Source organism: Trachymyrmex cornetzi, unplaced genomic scaffold (genome assembly GCF_001594075.2).
Source record: "Trachymyrmex cornetzi isolate Tcor2-1 unplaced genomic scaffold, Tcor1.1 scaffold1344, whole genome shotgun sequence".
Lineage (NCBI taxonomy): Eukaryota > Metazoa > Arthropoda > Insecta > Hymenoptera > Formicidae > Trachymyrmex > Trachymyrmex cornetzi.
Genome location: NW_017295922.1, coordinates 45,448 through 67,460, shown reverse-complemented (window position 1 = coordinate 67,460; position 22,013 = coordinate 45,448). Strand labels below are relative to the sequence as shown.

The 22,013-nt window shown below is 32.6% G+C and overlaps 1 protein-coding gene across 5 annotated transcripts in view; it reads right to left on the bottom strand.

Moving 5' to 3' along the window:
* Positions 1-431: 431 nt before the first annotated feature.
* The window catches only part of Cip4 (formin-binding protein 1-like Cip4), a 40,277-nt gene continuing 18,695 nt past the window's right edge, over positions 432-22,013 (bottom strand). Inside the window, exons 2-11 of one of the 5 annotated variants that reach the window (XM_018522530.1) lie at positions 14,345-14,460; positions 9,929-9,979; positions 8,047-8,353; positions 7,482-7,628; positions 6,583-6,939; positions 4,424-4,453; positions 3,209-3,516; positions 2,684-2,875; positions 2,011-2,147; positions 432-1,844 (exon numbers count right to left, since the gene is read on the bottom strand). In XM_018522530.1, the coding sequence (XP_018378032.1) occupies positions 1,687-1,844; positions 2,011-2,147; positions 2,684-2,875; positions 3,209-3,516; positions 4,424-4,453; positions 6,583-6,939; positions 7,482-7,628; positions 8,047-8,353; positions 9,929-9,979; positions 14,345-14,460 (1,803 nt within the window). In that variant the 3' untranslated portion in view covers positions 432-1,686. The remainder of the gene's footprint in view (positions 1,845-2,010; positions 2,148-2,683; positions 2,876-3,208; positions 3,517-4,423; positions 4,454-6,582; positions 6,940-7,481; positions 7,629-8,046; positions 8,354-9,928; positions 9,980-14,344; positions 14,461-22,013) is intronic. The other 4 variants (XM_018522533.1, XM_018522531.1, XM_018522534.1 and 1 more) reach the window with 4 other exon arrangements.

The window sequence follows — 22,013 nt, the reverse complement described above, 5'->3', positions numbered from 1 at the left end:
ATCGGCTCTTCACAAAAAGACGTCGCGCTTTAATCCTTAAGCAGCTACATTAGTGTAATTCTGTAGCGAGCTTGAGAACTTATATATAAATTTTTATACAGACAGAAGAGACTCGTCTCAAGATTTTTAATCAGAATATTGCACTATTTTCGTCAACCATGATGCTAATAGCTGACTAAAATCTAGCATTTCCCAATTACGAGTTTAAATAATTCTTTTTTCAACAATTATCCAATAACGCAATTTTTCTGTTTCGATTCTTGCTCCTGCTAAAGGATTAAAAATTACAATGCATATAGATTGTGGTCAAAATCTCGCTACAAATGCTTTGAAGCGTTTGATGAACCAATTAGAAGAAAGAATTTTACAAACTGACCAATTAAAAAACGCTTCAAAGTGTTTGTAGCATCGCGTTGACCGTACCCATAATCGAGTATGTATATAATCAGACGTAACACTATCATACACCAGATGCCTAAATTCAACCCTTACTTCAGAATTTATGAGTTTCCTGCCGTAGATAGACTTAGAGGCCACAGTGGCCCTTCATATAAGACCAAATTAAAAATAATAAAAAAGAGAATTATTTATTTACACAATAAAATATAGTGTACAGTCTGCAAGATACAGTATTTATAATTAAAACTTTTGAGATTAATAATGTAATAATTATTGTTATCAGTAGTAATTTCGACAAATTAAACGCAAAAAGATGCAGGTCCCGATATGGTCTTCCGCATACAGAATTTCTTCTCGCGGTAACAATAGAGCCGCGGTTAAAAATTTATCATTTATAATTATCAACAGCCATTAATATCAACTTATAACTTTAAAATAATATAATAATGCGAGTAAGACTGTATGATCGCCGCGAGCCTTCATAAAAAAAAATCGTATTTTTTAGATCACGAAAATAATGATTTAAACGTAAGTGTAAATAATACATTCGCTATTAATAATACGCTATTAAAATCTGTTAAATACCTTTTTAACAGATAATTGCAAGAGTAATTATTACATAACAAAATATTATATTAAATAAATCCGAATAAGGGCAAAATATATCTCTTAGGAGTCTATAATAAGCCCAAAAATGAGCTCGATCCTATTCCTATTACGCTTATATTAGACTGATTGATCACAAAGCCGGGGCGTTTGTTCGTATCGTGTCGTTCCTTTGTTTCTTCCTGATCGATCGGCCGATCGACCGAACAGGAATCCTTGAGAAGATGTGTTGGAAGTGTGATCGCGATTTCGTTGAATATGAGAATATTAGCACGCGATAATCCGATTCCGCGGATGCTTCTACTTCTATAGATTATGACTGCGGATCTTTAGATTGATGAAAGATTTTTTTCATGAATAAGGAATTCTATCTTCTATCTTTCATCAATCTTATAAATCTTAAAAGAAATTTTGTAATATATTTTATTTGTGAATATTCGCAATCCTGTCCACGTCCACAAGTTCCTCATTACATCTTCAAATTTAAGAATCTTTCGACTTTCCATCGTTCGAGAGTATTGATTAGGCCTGCAATCCGCTCTTGTCATCCCGACATCCTGTGCCAATTCATCCAGCACATGACCCTCAAGTCTTCGACGGCACCAAATACGTCTTTGTTTATAATCTCCTTCGAGCGATTTCGAATCGCGCAGATTCCCTTTAACAACCTAGGAGAAGCGGCTAAGTGTTGTAGAGATGACACTCTATGTACGAGGTCGGCACAAAACCTTCGATCGGTTGCGAAATGCGTCTCACTCTAGTCCAACCGTCTCCCTGGTCCAGCTCGATCATATATAGCTCTTCGCCATCGTACATCGGTATAGAACCTTCGCTAGTTGCTGCAAATAAAATAGTAACAAAATTAAACATTATAATAACAAAAATATAAAATATTTATAGTTCTTTCTCTCTGCTAGACTTTAAACTTATATTCGTGTCTTTATCTCTAAAATTGAGAATATAGACATGTAAATCATGTTTGGCTATAAATTGGAAGGGACTTACCATCGAAAGGATAAAGCGCCCGGCATGTTCCCAGTGGCGGCTGAGCGTCCACTTCGTCATGATAATATTCCTCGCAGCCGCTGCCGGGTAGCGACGTTCTCGATTCGCCAAGGCCAGATTCCGGGCTGTTCGTGGAACTGTGCATCAGTACCATAAAGCGAAAACCGTGGCTATTTGTCTAGTGTAAAGTGTCTAATCTACTCAATATCGTAAACCAAACGCTTTCGCGAAAACACATTGAGTAAATCGTAATCTAATCTGAACCTATAAGCAATTATGAACATAGCAAAATTCCATTCACGTCACACTAATTTGTTGAATCGAGTAAAATGGCAATGACTCAAGTAATAGTACTTCAAATTATCACTGTTACTTATGTTCATTAGTTCCGATAAGATAAGAATGGTTGCATAAAAGTCGAAGACATTGCAATGTTTCTAAGTATGAATTTATGAAACAAAGAGGGTACCTATACAATAATTACAATATAATAATAGAATATAAAAATAGAATATTAATGATGGTAAATAATGGTAAAATATTCAATAATAATAAAACGTGATACAAATAATAACAAATTTATAAACAGCAAGATGTATGGATTTTAAAAGTTCCGAAATTTTCGGAGTGTGATGTGATCTGTGCGTTATCCCACATTACCAAGATAACTTACCCATGAGTTGGTTGTGGTGTGCTCGGTGCGCTTTTCTTGTGAACCGGTTGATTCGCGTTCGCATTACAGACGCTCGAATCTGAAGCGGATCTCGAAAGGCTCTCCTCGCCGCCCGAATGACTACCTCTTCGTGAACTTAATGGCCTCGTTGCCGAACCGTTAGTAGTAGGTTTTCGCTGTGCTTGACTTGGGCTGAAACCACATCAAGTTACTTCTTTATTTCTTTCATGAATTAAACACATTATGCAGAAAATACTAGTCTTAATCCAATTAACTACTATGTAGACAATTCTCTAGAAAATTATATTTCGACTTATTATTTTAAGCACTATAAAGTTACATAAATTATAAAAGCACGTATTATATTACTTATAACTGTGTTACTCTATATAAATATCGTTTATATTTCGCGTTTCACTTTTCGCAATTACACTATGAACATTGCTCGCTTTTAGAGCGGTTGTTCTGTATGACTAACAAATATCAGTACACTTCCTTGCACAATTCTAACAAAGCTACATTTACCTAGACAAACTGGCACCAGCACGCATTGCTTCTTCGAGGTAGCCTTGAAACTTTGCCAATTCAACTCCGAGCTTGTCCAGTTTGTTACTGGACTGGTTTAGTTGCCCCTCTATACTCATCGGATCTCCGAGAGCGGGATTCTGTTCATATACGCCTTTCATCTTCATTAGACCATCTCTCGCTGCGGTCTCCTGTTGGATTTTCGCCTGGATCTCGTCCAGTCGCTGCTGCAATCGTTTCTTCCGCTGATTCGGTGGCAAATCGCTGCAGTCCTCCTTGGCACCATCACCGTAGCCAGGCACATTGTTCTGGAATTTATTACAATAAATATCGATTCTTGAAAAATTATCTGTGCATATTTCTGAGACCCAGAAACTTTATTTGCAATGGAACTTAATGATATTATCGAATCAAATAATTAGTACCAATGTATATAATAATAAATTATGTAAACAAGAATGAATTAAGAAAATTTTATGATTGAAAAACACGAGTTTCTTTCTCTCTCCCCTCCCTCCTTTTCACTCAATATATTACAGTCTAGGTCTCAGGAAAATAACAGAAAGAAAGATGAGAAAGTTTGGGAACACATTTTGTTGCAGGAGGAATTCGTTCTGTTAATGATCTGCGAATTGTTAGTGAAAACTAGCATAAATTGATATTGATGGACAACTTCAATATTCAATATCGCTCATTATTCTAAACGATAATGGATAATATCAATAAAATGTATTCTTTGCAGTATATAATAAAAAAAATTATAACACATTATTTCAGAAATAAGAATATTTAACCCGTTTGGTGCTAGGTGGAAAATATGATGTGTTAAAAGAATTAAAATTTAATTTCTTTAATTTTTCAGAATTTAAATTTCAAGAAATTCGCAAACTGATGTTATTAAATATCAAGACTACAGTTTTTTTGCATTTCATAGATCAAAAAAGCTTTTGTTTTCGCAAAAATTAGATTTGTTTAATTGATTCATATGATTCATATATTTCGCAGATGTAAGAATTCCCTCAATTTAATTTTAAATAATCGAAATAATCGAATTAATTATCGAGACAATTTTGCTTTTAAAGAAGCGATTGTTTGTATCATCTATTTACTACGACATGTAAAGAAGACTAGCAAGTTTCGAGCACTTGTAAGCATTCAACTAAGCACCAAAAGGGTCAATCGGAAAATTACTTGGCGATTATATAAAGGACAGACCTTTAAAGCTATGCACACCTCGATCAACTTCTGTCGTTAGCATGAAACAAATTCGAAAAGCGTATCAGCGAATGAACAGGATAGACTTCCAGCAATAGCATAAGTGAGAATTCATTATTTCGGAAATTATTAATCTTAAATAATATAAAATATTTATAATAATACAACAAAAAATTGATTCATTGATTCAGTATTTTTACATAATAATTTTACATTAATTAAGTTCAAGTTTTTACAACGTTATTTAACAATGCAAAAATATTTTACAATACATTAATTTCAATATAGTTTCATATAAAATGTATTTTTTAACTTTACAAATATTATTCCATAAATCTCTTACAAGAGTTGTAAATTTTTAAAAACATAATTATCTCAATTCTCAAAATTTTTAATTATTTTTACATTAAATATAATTGATCAATCTTATACTGATTAAGATTAATATATCCGTTGGGTTCACGCTCTTTTAATAAGATATTTTAATATCATATGTATTTTATCTTTATGAAGCAGATAAATAGTTATTATATACATAATTGCGAGCGGAAAAGCGGTCTACGAAGTACTTACTAAGTGTGATAATATCCCAATTCATAGCCCGTGATGATTGGAAACAAGAGACCACAGAGGCAGATTGAACCATCCACCAAATTAATAGAAAGTACAGAAGAAAAATAAGTTATGTTTTTCGTTATGCGAGATCAAACGAAAGAGTGATTGCAAATTATAGTCCGAGCGTATAAAAATAGTACACAATTGAACCGTATTCTAATTTTTATCAGAGTTTATCAAACATAATTATTATTCTTTTTACATTTTAAGAGTGGCGTGTATAAAAGTATTCGAAAAATTAATCCCGAAAATTTACCCAACATAAAAATTTTTAATAAAAATTAGATATTTATAATACATATTATATCGTTATAATACAAAGATGTTAAATAAGTGTGCTCTATTTAAGTAAATTAACAAAATCTTACATTTTAGCAGGGAATGAACACAAAACATTTTTTTTACTTTAATTAACCTTAATTTTTTTTATGATTAACATTTTGAGTTTTCAATTTAAATTTATTAGTATATAAGTTCATATTATCATATCATATAATATAAAAAGTTTGCTGTATCCCAAAAGCGCTTATGAATTATAAAAGGTCGAAATCACTTCAAATAATAATAATTTGAAGATACAAAAAGAGTTTCGAATAATCATAGATAACAGTGCACAAAACATAATTGAGAAGTCGCACGTAAATAACATTATTGCAGCCGGTCGGAAGAATACGGAATCTACTAATGTACATGCGCAATAGATATTTGTGTGCATATAAGAGCAAGCCTGTCGGCGAATAAGGAGATGCAAAGTATACATACATAAATGATAAGTTAAAAGAATAAAATAATATTATACTTCACAAAGAATTGTCATGCATGCTATAAAAATAATATGCAATTATCCTTTGCAATTATCCTTTCCTTCTCACGACCTCGCAGAGGGTAATAAATAAATAATGCAGTTACGTTAACTCTTCTTTGAGTCATCGAGTCTTCGGTTTATAAACATTGTGAATTAAAAACTATCAGGAATCATTTTTTCAATGGACTTAAAAAATTTTGCAATTATGTAATTGTGATATACGTAAAAGAATTGTTGCAAAATTTTATGAAATCGTCCAGACTCGACGGCTTCACGAGAAATGCATAATATAGGATGTTTGAAAAGATATCGTTCTAATAAAAATGTATAAAATTGAAATAATCAAAGAGTAATAATGAATAATCGTATAAAGCTTATCTTGTATTAAATTAAAAAGGCCGAACAGAGAATTAAAGAAAAATCCGTAAAAAAAAAATATTAAATTCTCACAAAGCGGTGCACTTGCACACAGTTCAATTGCACACACCACTCATATCGGTTTTTAGTAATTTTTAACTGCTTTATCAATGAAATTATATTATTTTAAATTAGCCAATTAGCGATGTGGGCAATTGATATACACCCAAATTCTCAATTATTTTTCAATACTTATCAGCAGGTTTCATTAAATTCAAGGACCATCCACTTATCTTTTCAATACACCCTATGCACTGAGAACGTGCACCAATGATCTCAAAAGAATCGCAACAATCTTTCAGAGCAATGGACGAGTATCTACCTTATTACTGCCGAAAATCCCGAAGAGGCCGACCCTCTTCTTGATCTTGCCACCGGAGACGGTACCCTTGACCGTGAGGTGATTATGGATTGGCTGCATAACGGGCTGAGCCAATTGACTGTTGCTCTCATAGTTCTTAGCAACCGATAAGTCTTCAAAGGGAAAATCTCCGGGTGGCTGGAAACCGCTCTTATACCGTTCGATTACCAACATTGTGTCCTCCTTCTCGTTAATCTCGTTCGCCGCCTTCTCAATGCCGTCTAAGCACTGGGCAATTATCGGTGCCACTGCCCGCTCAATCTCTACAGATTTCATCATATAATTCCGCATGTTTTTTATCCTCTTCTCGTCCAGCTCCTGTGGCAAAAGCGCGACATATGAGAAAGAATTACCCATGAGAAAAGGATTAATCTTTCATGACATGGTAATATTATTATGTACTACAAAAATATACTTGACGGGAGCCGCTACCGCGTCTCCTGATAAGTAAAGGGTTACTAAGATAATTGGAATTATTGAATTGAGAGACAACATTGTAATAATTTCCAACTAGGAAGTTAATATTAATTTATTAAACTGATATTGGTAAACTTGTAATTAAAGATACAGACAAATTAACGTAATTTTGAGTAAAATTAATTCAAATTTAATTAAAATTTAACTTTGTATTTGATTAGCGTATAATGTAATCCACGATTGTTCAAATATGTCAAATATGTCAACAAATACTATATCATAATTTTTTATTACATTAAACATATAGCGTCCATGCACAGTTCTTTGAACTCTTGTACAATGGCAAAAGAGGCAGAATATTTTTTCGAATAATATTATATAAGAATTACAAACAATATAATAAAACGTGGACGCAATCACGCACAGTTATGATAAAATAGTACCTGAAGATGTTGAAACACTTCCGGCATCGCTGTGTGGTAGTGCAACGTCTGCATGTCATTCGTTTTTTGTAGCTGATTTGCGTACTCCGTTTTGGCTTCCTCGCTCTGCTGGGTCTTCATAGTCATATTCATTCTCTGTTTCTCGACCTGCTCGTTGCAGAAAAAAAATTGGTCATCATCGAGCATCAATATATACAATTTTCATCAATCGTTCATAATTTAAAGGCATAATTTTTTTACACGTTCTATCTATCCGTAGAAAAACTTGAGATTCTGTCTATATTCCGTCGAAATGATACTACTGACTCTTCTTTCCACTTATCGTATACATGTTAAGCCACTTTCAGAAAGACCAAGGTATCGATCATGTAATTTTTTCTCTAAGGCGGAAACGTGAAAAATGAAAATTTTTTTGTATGTATGTGTATATATGTTCATACGTAAATACATAAAAAATTTCACTTTTCACATTTCTGCTCTAGAGAAAAAATTACATGATCGATACCCAGCACGCTAAAGCTGACGGGATTTATTATGAAATGATAGGAAATTTTTTATCACGCACCTCTGCTCTCGAAAGATTAAGATCCGCGTCCGCTCGCTGGTAGTTCTCCACAGCGCGCTCCGCCTCGCGGAAAGCCTTCTCATAGGCCTTCCTGGCACGCTCCAGATTGCCGATCTGACCGGCTAGGGTGGCCATTAGTCGCGCGCCCTCCTGCAGATGCTTCTTGCGATCCTCTTTGAAGTCCTTAACCAGGATGTTAAGTTCCCGTAGAACGTTGGCCTGGAGGTTTTCCGCGATTACCTCCCGCTGACCGGCTTGATCGTTCACTTCGTTCAATTCCATTTTAAATGCCCGACAAGGACTATACCTGAAAGGACACAAGCGCGCTCTTCTCTTTGTTCTTTCGTCCTACATTTATTTTATCTCTTATCTACTTTCTCTTTTCGTAGATGTTCATTTTCGTTTGATTAAAATTCGCAATTCTTTCTTTTTATACTACTTTCTTAATATTTTTAAGAAGTCCGCTTTCTCTCTTCTACTTTATCATCCTCTAAATTTCGCCTTTTTGTCTAATACTTTACTTTTTCTGATACTTTAGTTTGCTGTTTTTTAATTAGTAAGTTTTAATGTCTCTTGTCAAGAAATACTAATGATCTAGGTATTTTAAACAATTTGCATTTCATATAAGTAAACCCTCTTGTCCCTTAATTATAAATATAAAATGCATGAATAACGTCAGCTAATTTATTTAATTGTTTTTTAAAACAGTTTAATATAAATTTAAAATAATAATTGTTGCATATACGACAAGAATAATTTTTGATCTACACAACGCCGACGCAGGCTGATTTCATAGAACGACAAGAGCCTAAATCTCGGCCTACGCCGATTAGCATGACACATTCTTTACACTGCTCCATAACGAACCAACTGCGAGCGCTATAAGATCTCTTTCGCGGAGTTATTGAACTTATAAGCATCTCGCCTATGCTACAAAGTATAATTTCTGCATGAAATTAGCATCTTATCAAAAAGATCGTTTTTAGTTTTTATATAATTTATTTTGATAATTTATAAAATTCTGATTCTTTCCTAAGTTTTAGAGTCTCTGACAGAAAAGAGATCGCATTTAAGCGCAAAAAATAGAAATCTAAAACTATAAGATGTTAATATCACGTTTCTATTGAACAAAAATTGATGATAACTTTCTAATTTCGATCAGGATTGGATTCTAGGTCGCAAGATAAACAGGTTGCTCCTGTTTCTATTTCATTTTGACGTTTAATTGGTTTGCAAGTGACGAATGAAAAAATTTTGCGCGAGAGTGAAAAACAGGAGTGAAAAGTTGGAGAATATCTGTTGACATAAAATTTGCTTTATTTTTACCCTGATTCTGCTTTTTTAACAGCCATTTATTTTAATTCTGACCTAACCTAACACGCTCTTATGCGCGCTTAATTACTCGCGCAGTACACATTCTGTGCGTCGAGTCAGAAAATTAATTATGGCTCTACAGAACTCGGTATACCTATGAAATTAAAGATCAGTAGAGATTCTCGAAGGAAATAATCTTGCCATACATTTTTTTGCTTTAATAAATCCTGGTTATATTCAAGAATGCGATGAATTCCAATGCGTTGTGTGTGTGTGCATATAATTGCAGAATATATTTTTATATCGTAAGAGACATAATAAAAAAATAAGTATCCATACTGATTTATACAACTTTTACCTTGAAAATAATCACCTCAGATAATTACTATTTCATTCGTCGAATGGTACAATTATTTACTTCCCTTGATTAACTAGTGGCATAATCCATTTCGACCACAGACAATTTAAACGTATGTTTGTTACTCTTTCCGATAGATTCAATAATCTATCTGAGATCGTCAGTAATTCGAGAAGATAGAGTACGCGAACATATAGCTTTTATACTTACTGATAATCCTCTTCCTCCTTCTTCTTCGGTTGATAACTCTTCACGAGACGCCTGTAACAGAGAAAAGAGAAATAAGATTATTGATGCACGCTTCTCACGAAGATGAAATGACACGCCGAGAAATGTTAGGCGAATAGCAGGAACTATCAGATTACCCGGAAATAAACCGTTCGGAGAAATAATCTCTGTATTACCTCCGAGTTTATCGTTTGCGGTTTTTCATTCAAATAATTGACAATAATTTTTAGTATAGTTTAGAGTAATAATTTTTAATAACTGACAAATTAATCTCTTTTACAAATTTTACTAAACATTATATTTTTATTATACAGAGTAATTTAATAAATACAGAGAGATATCACAATTAAATCAATATATTTCTAAAGTCATATATGCGAATATATTCTAAGGAGCATGTCGCAACTCCATTCATCAAACAACAATAATAATTTCCTTAATTCATGATATTCGCGATTAAATTTGAAAAATTTCGCAATACATTTTTCATAATTTTATTCCACACTGTAAAAAATACTCGGAGTGAAAAGAACTAAATCTGAGGATTACGCGATTTGAGTTAAGTGAAGTATAATCAAGTCAAGAAGAATAAAAACCTAGTTCGATAAATAATTACACTAGTTAGATGAATAACTTCACGTAGTAAATTGTACTCAAAAATTTAATCAAAGTATATAATTAACCGATCTGAAATAAGATTAATGTAATAATATTAGAAATTCATTCGATTACCACAAGGGTGATTTAACTGCGTAATTCTAATAAATCTGCCTCTTCATGGAGATCAAATTAATCATACAGAAAAGTAAATTGAACTAATTATTTACGTAATTCAATGATGGGACGGCATAATCATAAGCGTATTTATATAAAGTTGAATGAACCATTATTGGTAGTAAATGAACATGAATAACGTAAAAATAACACGACTTAAAAATAATAGGAATTTAATAAAATATTAACGATACTTCACTTTGATTTAGAACGAGGGAACGTTTTGTGGAGCTATTAACAGATGGCACGTGTACTCGTAAAATTCGACGTCTACCTATATAAAGCGAGGATAGTCGACTGATCTTTTCATACACTTCTTGCCACATTATGGCGACAAACATTTTTTCAAGGTAGTTCGATCGATCTATATAATAGGTTTTAATTATAATATTAATTAAATCATTTTACAAAATAACGGGGGATCGAATAAATTTTATGAATTGTCCTATTAGATAAATTATTAAATCTACTTCACTCGAAGATAATAAAAAGTAGAGATTACCTCAAAATTCTTATTATCAACAATTTATTGAGTTCTCGTTACTTTGTAGAATAATCCAATAAAAAAAGTTAAAATCAATCTATTCTATTGCAGATTTATTTCATAACGCTCATAAAATTATTTTAATTGACGATACAATTATGTTCCGTTACTACCAATAATAGTGTTTAGTCAACTATTTAAATATTTTATAAAACTAAATTTAATGTTTATTTAACACAAGGAAGATATTAAAGGAACGTTAAAATGTTTCTTGGTGCAACCCGACGGCTAGTTCGTCGTATTTAATTCTGAGATTGAGTTGGTTTACCTCAATTCGAGTTGAATTCCCTGATCTTGTTTTACAGTGCATATAATGCATGTTATTCTATGAATGTATTAAAGAAGCCTATTAAATGGCTTCATATCTATATCAGAAATTCTATGTTTTTCCTAATTCTAAATAATATTTCTACAAATCACATCAGTTTTCGAGAATACATCACACATATGTGCAATAGTAAACAGTTGCTATAATGCAATTATAATAATATTTCAATAGCGATATAACAATATGCTCAAAGAATTGCCACATCTCGCAATTTCTACACGCTCGCTTCCTGTTACGGAAAAAGCCGTTGGTTGAGAATTTATTGCAATGTACGCGGTCATTCCGTCGAGGTGCATCAAGGGGTCAAATCGCGGATTGTGCCGCCGCCGGAGTAATCGAAGAAATATCAGATCGCGAGTACGCGGAATTATTTTTGGTCGCGGCGCAGATTAAAACGGATCTGGGCGTGCCGTTTTAATTTTTATGGCGCACCACGTCCGTCTATAAATACACTATCACGTTGAATCTCACACGCTCTTGATATAGCAAAGCAACATGAAGAGGAAAAAGAAAATGAACGAAAAAGAATAGCGGGAAATAGCGGAAGTTTATACCAGGATAATTCTCCTGGAATAAAATATTTTAAGACTTTCCAAGTATCATCTAGATACACGTTCGATCCTTTTTCGAGCATTTGTCAATAGATGCTATTATACTACGTTGGATATCCGGGTGAGTCTCCAGTTACTTGATCGCGTAATTTTTCGGGTATTATATGGAGCTGTGGCAATTTTCCCAGAATCGTCCCAGAATACGCGTACACTGACCGCCACGCTTTTATACGAAAGTGAATCGAGGGTCGAGCTAGACGCTGGAAATTGCAGCGCATTAAGACGAAGGACGCGCGAGTGCGATGATTCGTATGCAGCGGCAAGAGCGAACGTGCGCAGCGAAGCGCGTGAAATCACTGCTCACAGTAGCACGTCTGCCTCTAATTAATTCCTTCATTTCGTCAAAATCGATTTAGATGGTCAGAATAGTCTGTATATTTTCTCATTAATTTTCTCGTCAAACGTGTAAATTTAATTGTAAATTCATACAATTTATATTTGTATAACAATTCAATTGTATCACGTGGTATAATGTGTACATTAAGGAGGTTATAGGGCATAGAACACATATATTAATATTTACGCTTTAAACAAACTACATACATGTGAAAATTATGTTCATAACAGATTCTGTTTTTATTGAGTTAATACAAAAAATGACTTATGAAAATTTATTGAAATTCATCAATTAGTTTATAACAAATAAATATTTTATTTATTTACTGAACAATTAATGTCTGTATCTCAATGTAACTTTACATAAATATTCTTAAACTCAAAAAATATTTATATAAAAAAATTGAGATATTTTTATCATTATTTTATATAATACACATTCTTATATATTTCTATTAGAGTATAAATTTAAAAAATAAGTATTACTTTTTATTGAAATAACTTTTGATCCAAATGGTCAACTGTCTCTAATATTTGTTTATTACTTTTAAATGCAATTTAGAATAATCTGTAATTTTTTTAAGTAATTCTTAACATATTGCATTTGTCTTACAATCTCGTTAAGCTTTCGTAAGAAAATTAATTATGGTAATTGTAATTATACGATTACCATGATTAATTTCCTTATGAAAGCTCACGCCTCAAGTTACGTGACACAACAATTTCAAATATTCTTAATTATGACAGAGCGTATAATTGTAAGTTCGCTATAAGGTGTATTTAAAAACAAAGAACAATAAACATATTTGCGTCCCATTATGTCTCTAAAATTTCACCCCTACTATATATTTTCGTTGATTATGTCAAACGACAGACTGTACAATTAATTATTATTAATGTTGCATGCAGCGCACATTTCGGAATATGCGACGAAGTAATTAAGCGCAATGCAAAACGGAGTAATTAAGCGGCCGGAGTGGATGGATTTCGAGACACCCGATAGAACAAAAGTACGCCACAGTGGACGGCATTCACGGAACGGACAAGGGATTCCTTTAACACAATATTAGTTCGCTACAGATCTCGCCTCGTCCCTGAACCCGCGGGGTGCGTGAGACACGCTCGTTATACAAAATGTCCCATTGAAATTATTTCGCTTCGGATGCCTCACCCTTTGTCGAGGCACTTGAAAAAAAAGTAACATCGTATACGAGCACATCGACTTGCACGACAGGGTACACGAGATATGTCAGGTATACGAAAGCATTCCGAGAGGGTCGCTGTGCACCTGCTATTGCTCCTTTGTTTTTTTTCTGTTTCGCTCTAAATTATTTTCAAAACTAGGAGAAATATTTCATCGCTATTTTTTTTTTAATTTTGTACGCATCTCTCTTCCATCTTTAATATAATATAAATTTTAATAACAAATAAGGCAAACAAAAAAATTGAAAAAATAAAAGTAACACACTATATGTAATAAACAGATCAAAAGTGTAACGCAGACAGAAATAAATTCAACATTTTTCTAATTACTTGCGGTTTTCTGTAAGAAACTTCTGATGCAAAATGCTCCAAATTAATCATGCAATAAATTGAAATGCAAATTATTTGAAGAAAACCTCGAAAAAGATAATAATAATTCTATCTAATTATAAAAGATTATAACAATTATTAAAATATCTATAATAGAGAAAATCGAAGTAGTATTTAGCACGTAGAGTATAGATACTTCGAAAGTGTTCAAGTGTCACCTCTAATTTTTCGTATCTCTTTATTTACATTCTTAGGAAGTTATTATGTCTCACCTGAGTTTCGCTGCGTATTCGAATTCGATCGCACAACGATCACGTATGAAGTGGCCATACCTCTCGAGAAATTCTATCCCTTTTTGTGTGTGCAGGGATAGATTCTCGAACTGGTCCTAAAAGCATAAACAAAGAAAACGATTTTAAAAACAGTATTTGACTACTTGCTCTATACTCATTAAAATATACAAGACTTAAACTTCTTCAAAAAGTATATTGAATAGTACATATAAATGCAACTTTATATTAATAAAGTATAGTAATAAAGTATTTTTCAAATTTTACAATATTTTAAATACATTTTAATATTCCATGTACATTCATTAATTGATTTGTATGAATATATGATGAAAATTAAATCATAAAATTTGAAATACGATAGGTAAGTCAATAAGTTAATAAGAAACTTTAATTTTGCTCTCAAAAATTCATGTATATTAACGTTACTTATTGACTTAGTCACTCATTTAAGACATAAAGATATATAAAAAAAAATCGTAGATTTGAAGACCTTTAACAAAATGAGATTTAGTAGGCATATTCTGTATCACACTTTTATAGAGAACGAAAGACGTAGTCGTTCAAATACGCATACGAGAAAATCCTAACAAGACTTATTCTTAAAAAAAAAACTTATCTTTTTTTTTCTTTTGAATTTTTTGAAACATATCTAAATTGTCGATTTCGCTGCCAAGAGAGTGAAGACTTTTCTCCGTCGAACGAACAATCCGACCGTATCTATCGCGGTCGACGACTGAGAAAAACCTCTTGGCACACATACGCCCCTCGTTTCCTCCTCCTCCTCCTTCACCTCCACTTCTTCCATCACCACGGGACAATGAGGAATTTCGCAAGCAACATGCGCGGAAAGATTTCTGAACGTCGTTTAGCGGCTTGGCACGAAAAGTGAAACTGGACGTATTAACATTCAGTTATCCGAAGTAAAGTACACAAACAAAAGTTAGTGTTCAGAGTCGTAACTTTGACGACATATTACAATTAGTATCGTACAAACTAATCTTCTGCATATTCAAAGGTAATGACCTCTCATCTTTACGCTTGTAAATCAGACCTGTGTTACAATTTTCCCACACTGAAAAAAAAGTCTAGTTATAGCTACCAAATATTGAGTGAAATAGTTTCACTCAATATTTGATAGCTATAACTAGACTTTTTTTTCAGTGCACCATCGACTCTTCATCACGTCTTATTAACGATTAAATTACAAATTTCATAAATGAGGTAAGAAATCACACTAACAACGAACATATTAATTTAAATAAATAGCTCTTTATGTAAAGTAACTCTACACTCGTTTTGTCGTTTTCCTTGATCTCATTGTTACAATCTCCAATTACGGGACAGAATTGCATCATGACATTGTAGTTCAATAACACTACAGAATTTGTTTTCTCTTCATTATTTAAAAAAAAAAACACGTCTTTCTTCCATATTCTATGAAAATTTAGAAAGTTGGATAATCAATGAAACATGATACTGGTCGAGATCTCTTCGGTCTCTCACTTACTACTTCAGGAGGAATGCGAGCTTTTATCGTTCAAGGACGATTCGATCTGTCGACATTTATGCCACAGCGCTGGCTTAAGAACAAATCAGGTCGCCGTTGCAATGACAGAGAGTGAGAGAGAGAGAGAAAGAGAGAGATGAAAGATCCACGGTCCACACTACTAGCTGGCATTCGAAACGTGTTACTTTCATTTCCATCGAGTAGCCATTCAAGGGCCACACGACTTCTTACGGCCATACGTGATGCCCGCGTCCTTCTTAGTCTTCTTTTGCGACGTCTCACCTTGCCACGCTACAGTGCAAACAAAAAAAAAAGATACAAGATCTCGACCGGAACATTGGAGTCACGTGTGCGCGATTTGCGGTCCGGTTAGCAGAACGACGAGGAATGAAAGAAGGAAGTCGCGCAAGATTTTTCTTCAGTCGACTATAAATAACTTAATAAATAAGTTAATAAATAACTTAATAAATAATTTAATAAAATTAACTCTCTCTATAAGTGAGATGATAATTTTCAATCTATCCTAATTGCGATCCATAAACACATTAATCAGCTCGAACAATTAAAATCAATCGAAAGAAATTTTAAAGCCTTTTACCATTTTCTTTACTTCTTAAATTTAAAACTCATGTAGAAATATTAAATTCCTAAGAGCATCTTCGATTCTGTTCATTTCGTAGTCTTTAAATCGATGAAGACTTGTCAGATCATGTACAGCATTAGCTTATTAAATTTTTACACTCGTACATAGAAAGGAATGGTTTTATTGAAATACCTATCTAATAATTGAATTAGATACAGACTTAAAGATATAAATGAAAATTTTTGTTTAGATTATCAAAATGATTACACGAAAAGGATGGTTTTGTTGAAGTATTTAAAAATTGATATTGTTGTGAAAATAATTTTGTTGAACCATCAAAATAATCATGTAGAACGCTCAAACTAATTGCTAAAATATCAAAATTTTTTACGACATTGCTCATCATGCTTGAGATTCTCACATAATTATTTTAATGATACTACAACAAAATTATTTTTAGATCTGTATCTAACTATAAATTTTTAGATATTTCAGTAAAGCTATTCTTTCCGTAATAGAATCTAGATATTCCAAAGTCTTCTAATCCACAAAGTCCGATCTCATAATTAGCAGCTTAACTGCTTTCTTTTGTCGAATTATCATTCTTATAGATCCCTTGTACGAAAAATGTAAAAATAATATTATCGTAATGCTATAAATCGGAAAACAATGTTCTACACTAAAAAAAAAGTTGTCAACTAAATGTGTTTAGTTTGTATAGTGATTATTTAGTTCAAATATTTACATATTTAGGTTAAATGTACACGAGTTATATTAACTCTACAATTAAATCTTGTAATTTAAAACACGTTATTTGTTTGAATTAACAAATATTTGTTTCACAGCCTGTGATCACTACATTTAATTTTGAATCAACTAAATATTTTTTTTAAATCAGCAACTTTTTTTCCTCAGTGCAGTCTGGAAATAAAACGAACGTGCATTGAAGAATAAAAATGGAGCAAACAAGACTTATTTAGTTAAAACTACACGGGATTCCACGGGTCGCTATCGCGAACCAAGTGTTAAACTGTAAATTTAATTCGCGATTTTCACAGCGATTTTCTTCCATTCGTTCAAGGTTTACGACTTACGCGTGGTGAACTCCGAGTCACACTCGAGTCGCAATCGCGCACGGACGAAGTCACTCGTGCGTCTCTATACGTCTCGGATCGAAACAACTTTCTCATTGTGATAACTGTATAACGTGGCTCGTAGCTTGGCAAGTAATTTGCAATGAAATAACGGAGAACTGGTAGCGCAGGTGATAGTCGCGTATATACCGCGGCTTTCGAACACACGTGGAACGACGTGCGTGGAACGACAGCAGCGACGGGCAATCACCGATCCGGTCGTTCTTTTCTATCCTCGAGATACGCGTCAGATATCTCGACGCCTGATTATTAGATTCCGTTTTTCCCTCATGCCGGATATCGCGAATGCCGATAACGCCGTTGATTGCGAGGCACGATCGCGTATCGCATATTTGTAATGCAAACTTGGGTCTATTCAGCGAATTGTACACAGCCTGAGTCACACTAGAAACAGAACGTTTTTTTATAATGTTTACAGATATGAAAAAAAACTGAAAAACACGATTTTTCTCAATGGTTCTAAACGTTATTTAATAAAATGCTTTAACATTTACATAAATTAAATAAAAATAATTTTTATTTCTCAAAGATTTCTCTTTGTTTTAGATTATTGAATTCAAGACTCAAGTTTCGAAACGATATTATGATGTATTGAATTTATCTTGATGTTCATGCAGTATACGAGGCATACGAACGACATATATAATTTCATATAGATATGTAATATTTTATTTCAAAAAATATTAATGGACTCAATAATTCAGAGAAAATTAATTTTGAAAAATTCTGTTTATTACGCTTGTCTTTAGAAGTTATACAAATATACTTACAATTTGCAGATTACTCTCCTATAACATAGATCATTTGATCCCTTAAATATTTGCACAATTAAGGGCCGATTGTTTCATCTTTAGATAAACTGTGTGGTAATTTACTTATTGGATAAACAAAAGAGTAAAAGAGTAAAACACATAAGAGAGTAAGACAATGAGCTGAAGTTTACCGAAAGGTGGAACAACCCAGCCTAAAAAGTAAAAGATAAAGATTATTTTTGAATGCCTTCAGCATTCAATTGAAATTTGAGATCATCGGTGTTATAACAATTTCAACCCTTGGTATAAAAAGAATCCATATTTAGATAGTATCAACCAAGTGTATCAACAACGCTCGTAATTCATTGGATGACATCACCGTTTCTGTATTGAATCATTTATGCGATTTAATGGCGAAATTAAATTATATTCCATTATGCCGAATCGATTCCTCCCCCATAGGGGTGAGTGCTAACCAATCCTACGTTTCGTTCGTGTAGCAGGTCGATACACGGGAAACGCATTGACAAGCTATGACTCATCGCAGTGCAAGCTTCTCCAAAAAGGTGCGCTGGCAAAGAACCAAATAATCGACTGGACAATGACAGAATCGAGTTATCGCAATGACGATAAAAAAAAACTAACAAAACCAATTCTTAAAAAAAACCCTCGAATCAACGCTTATAATATTTTTTTTACTTGTTCGAATACATACAACAAAAATTTTTTTGTAATACGTTATAACATACTAATATGAAAATTAAAATGTAAAAAGATAAAAATCAAGAAAGAAAAAATAAATAATGAAATATTTCGAAAAAAATCAATAACATAGAATACATTACGTTATAAAAATACGCGATAAAATAAATTTATTTATCTATAAAATAAGAAAGAGAGAGAGAGAGAGAAAGAGAGAAATTCGAAATTTTGAGCCTAACAATCCCATTCACACTTGAAAAAATTTGTCCTCCTTAAAGTAGAAGTGCTTCCCTTATTTTTTTTCTTTTTCTTTTCCTTATACTTTTTCCTAGATTGCACAGCTCCCGTCTGCAGTAGCAGGGATTGTAGAAGCAGGTATGATGGAACAGGGAACATTTTTTATGAAGACGATCAATAAGAAAAGCGTGCTGTCTGGAGCAACTAAAAAGATTTATCACAAAAATAATTTAAAAACTAAGAGTCACGGGACAAACCTACCATAGCATGGGTTCGAGCAAGTGTGTATTATGAGTCACGGAATAGCACAGGGGGTAGCTCCCACACTCTCCACCCTATTGATCCCACATTTCTGTATACTCACGCAACTCAAGAGAGTCGAATGAGAAAATAAAACGAGCAAGATAGGCAAAAGCTAGAAAAAGTGAAAAAGAAAAAAGTTGAGATAAGAAAGAGCGGAAAAAGGAAGTACAGAAGCAAAGAAAGTGCAGTAAAGCATTGTAAAAAAATGTTTAACGCTTACTTGCGGATATCAAAATAAATGTTTCTCTTTAACAAAAATTCTAGATTTCAATTTGTTCAATTATTTAATTCTTAAATATAAAAAGATCATCAGATACTTGAAGTGTAATTAACCATTTTTCTCCCAGAAATGTGATCAATAACTAAAAAATTTTTCTCTACATTTAGTTGATATCTACTTATAAGATTAAATTTTTATACGATTATTTTCATTTTTATTTCGTTTGTTATGTTTCTTCTTTATATATTATAAGATAAAACAGATTTCAATTTATTGGCTTTTGAAAGTTTTATTAAAAAATCCAATGCTTTTATACAAAGTTCTTTTTCAATAAAATGCTAGATATTCGATGCGTCGTTAAAAAGTGTAGTAAATATTATGACCCAATTTTTGTTGCGATTTCATAGTATAAAAAAGTTGAGGCCATAAAATCGATCTCAAAGAATATTATAAAATACCTTTAAAGGTAAAATATAAAATATCTTTGTTTAATAAAAAGATTTTCCACATAAAATACATACATTTGTAAAAATTATTTTCAGCATGTTAATTAATATTTTATTTTTACAAAACATTATACTATAGTTTCATAAAAAGATAAAAAAATATATACATATTATGATTCATATATCTTGCATATGCTATTAGAGAGAACGAACAATATGGCAATAAAGAAAATGTCCGAAAACGTGACGCTGAAGGGGATCAAATGTCATTATTGCGCTTCGCTATACATTCTAAGACTCATGGAATGCATTCACGGGCTTCACCTCGTAAACAGGCACAATGCGTCCAATGTTCGCTATAAAATGCGCAATGCAATATAGGCACAATCGTAGATCATGCACTTCGAATCCCCACGATGGTTGGCACATGACGGGATTTACTATTGAGGACATATGAAATTGAAATAGGTAATCGGAGTTTTCTCCGATACGGTCAGAAACAATAACTTGAACAATACTGAATATAGGACGAGTTGACGCTTTTCAAAGTTTCTTTTACATTATGCTTATTTCTCTATTCATAATCTTTACAAATTTCTTAGTGATTTTCTGAGAAATCTACATTAAGAGAAATCAATAACGAGAAATCTGTTATAGTATCAGGATATATGATATGATCCCAAAAATTACAAAAAATTAATTTTGTTTGAACAGATGATTAACGAATAAACATACAATGTGTACTCGATGATAACTTAATTCAGACTACTCATTCATTGCTTGCTTCGAAAACAAAATAAAATTATCAAGAGAGTAAGAGACCATTATGTATATGCGCTTTAGTCCGGATCTACAATAGGTATTTTAAGCCTTAAACCGTAAGAAATTGACCAACTACAACCTAATGCGAGGAGAATAAATGATTGTGATTCGTCTATTACTTATGACTTAAGACTTAAAAATCTATTATAGATCCGGGATTACTGACTCTTATGTATTATACAGTTATCTACCACAAATCTATGTAGATTTCCCTTTGCCATCATGAACCCTAGTCAGGGCTTTTGTCCTTTTGACTTTTGGCCCACAATGCTTCACAGAAGAGAAACAAGTTTATCCACTATTTTGTTAGAACATAAGTTTAAATGGTACGACAGGCCGTCCTGACCTGCGACAACATTCCAGGAAATTTACGGACATCCCCGAATTTCGTCTCTTTTTTTCGAACGTCTTCATGACATATTAACACTGAATTTCATGTATATATACATATACAGAGTGTCCCGTAAGTTATAGTCAATCACTTTTGTGTAGATAGAGCGGATTAAACTGAGTCGAAAAGTCCTCTACTACCATTTTGCAATTTTCGCAATAGTTAACAAGATACTAATTATTAAAAATTGCCAAATATTGGTCATAAATTATTTTTTACTTAAATGCTATCAATTTTACAGAAAAATTACGAGAGACAAAAATCATTTATTTTCTTCTCATAAAGTTCTGAGAATTTTTTCAGAATTTTTTAATACCGTATTTTCTCATGTTAGAAAAATAAGAAAATGCAGTACTAAAAAGTTGATAAAAAATTCTGAAAAAATTCTTAGAATTGTATGAGAAGAAAATTAATGATTTTTGTCTGTTGCAGTTTTTCTGTAAAGTTAATAGTATTTGAGTAGAGGACTTTTCGATTCAGTTTAGTCCGCTCTATCTACACAAAAGTGATTGGCCAAAACTTACGGGACAC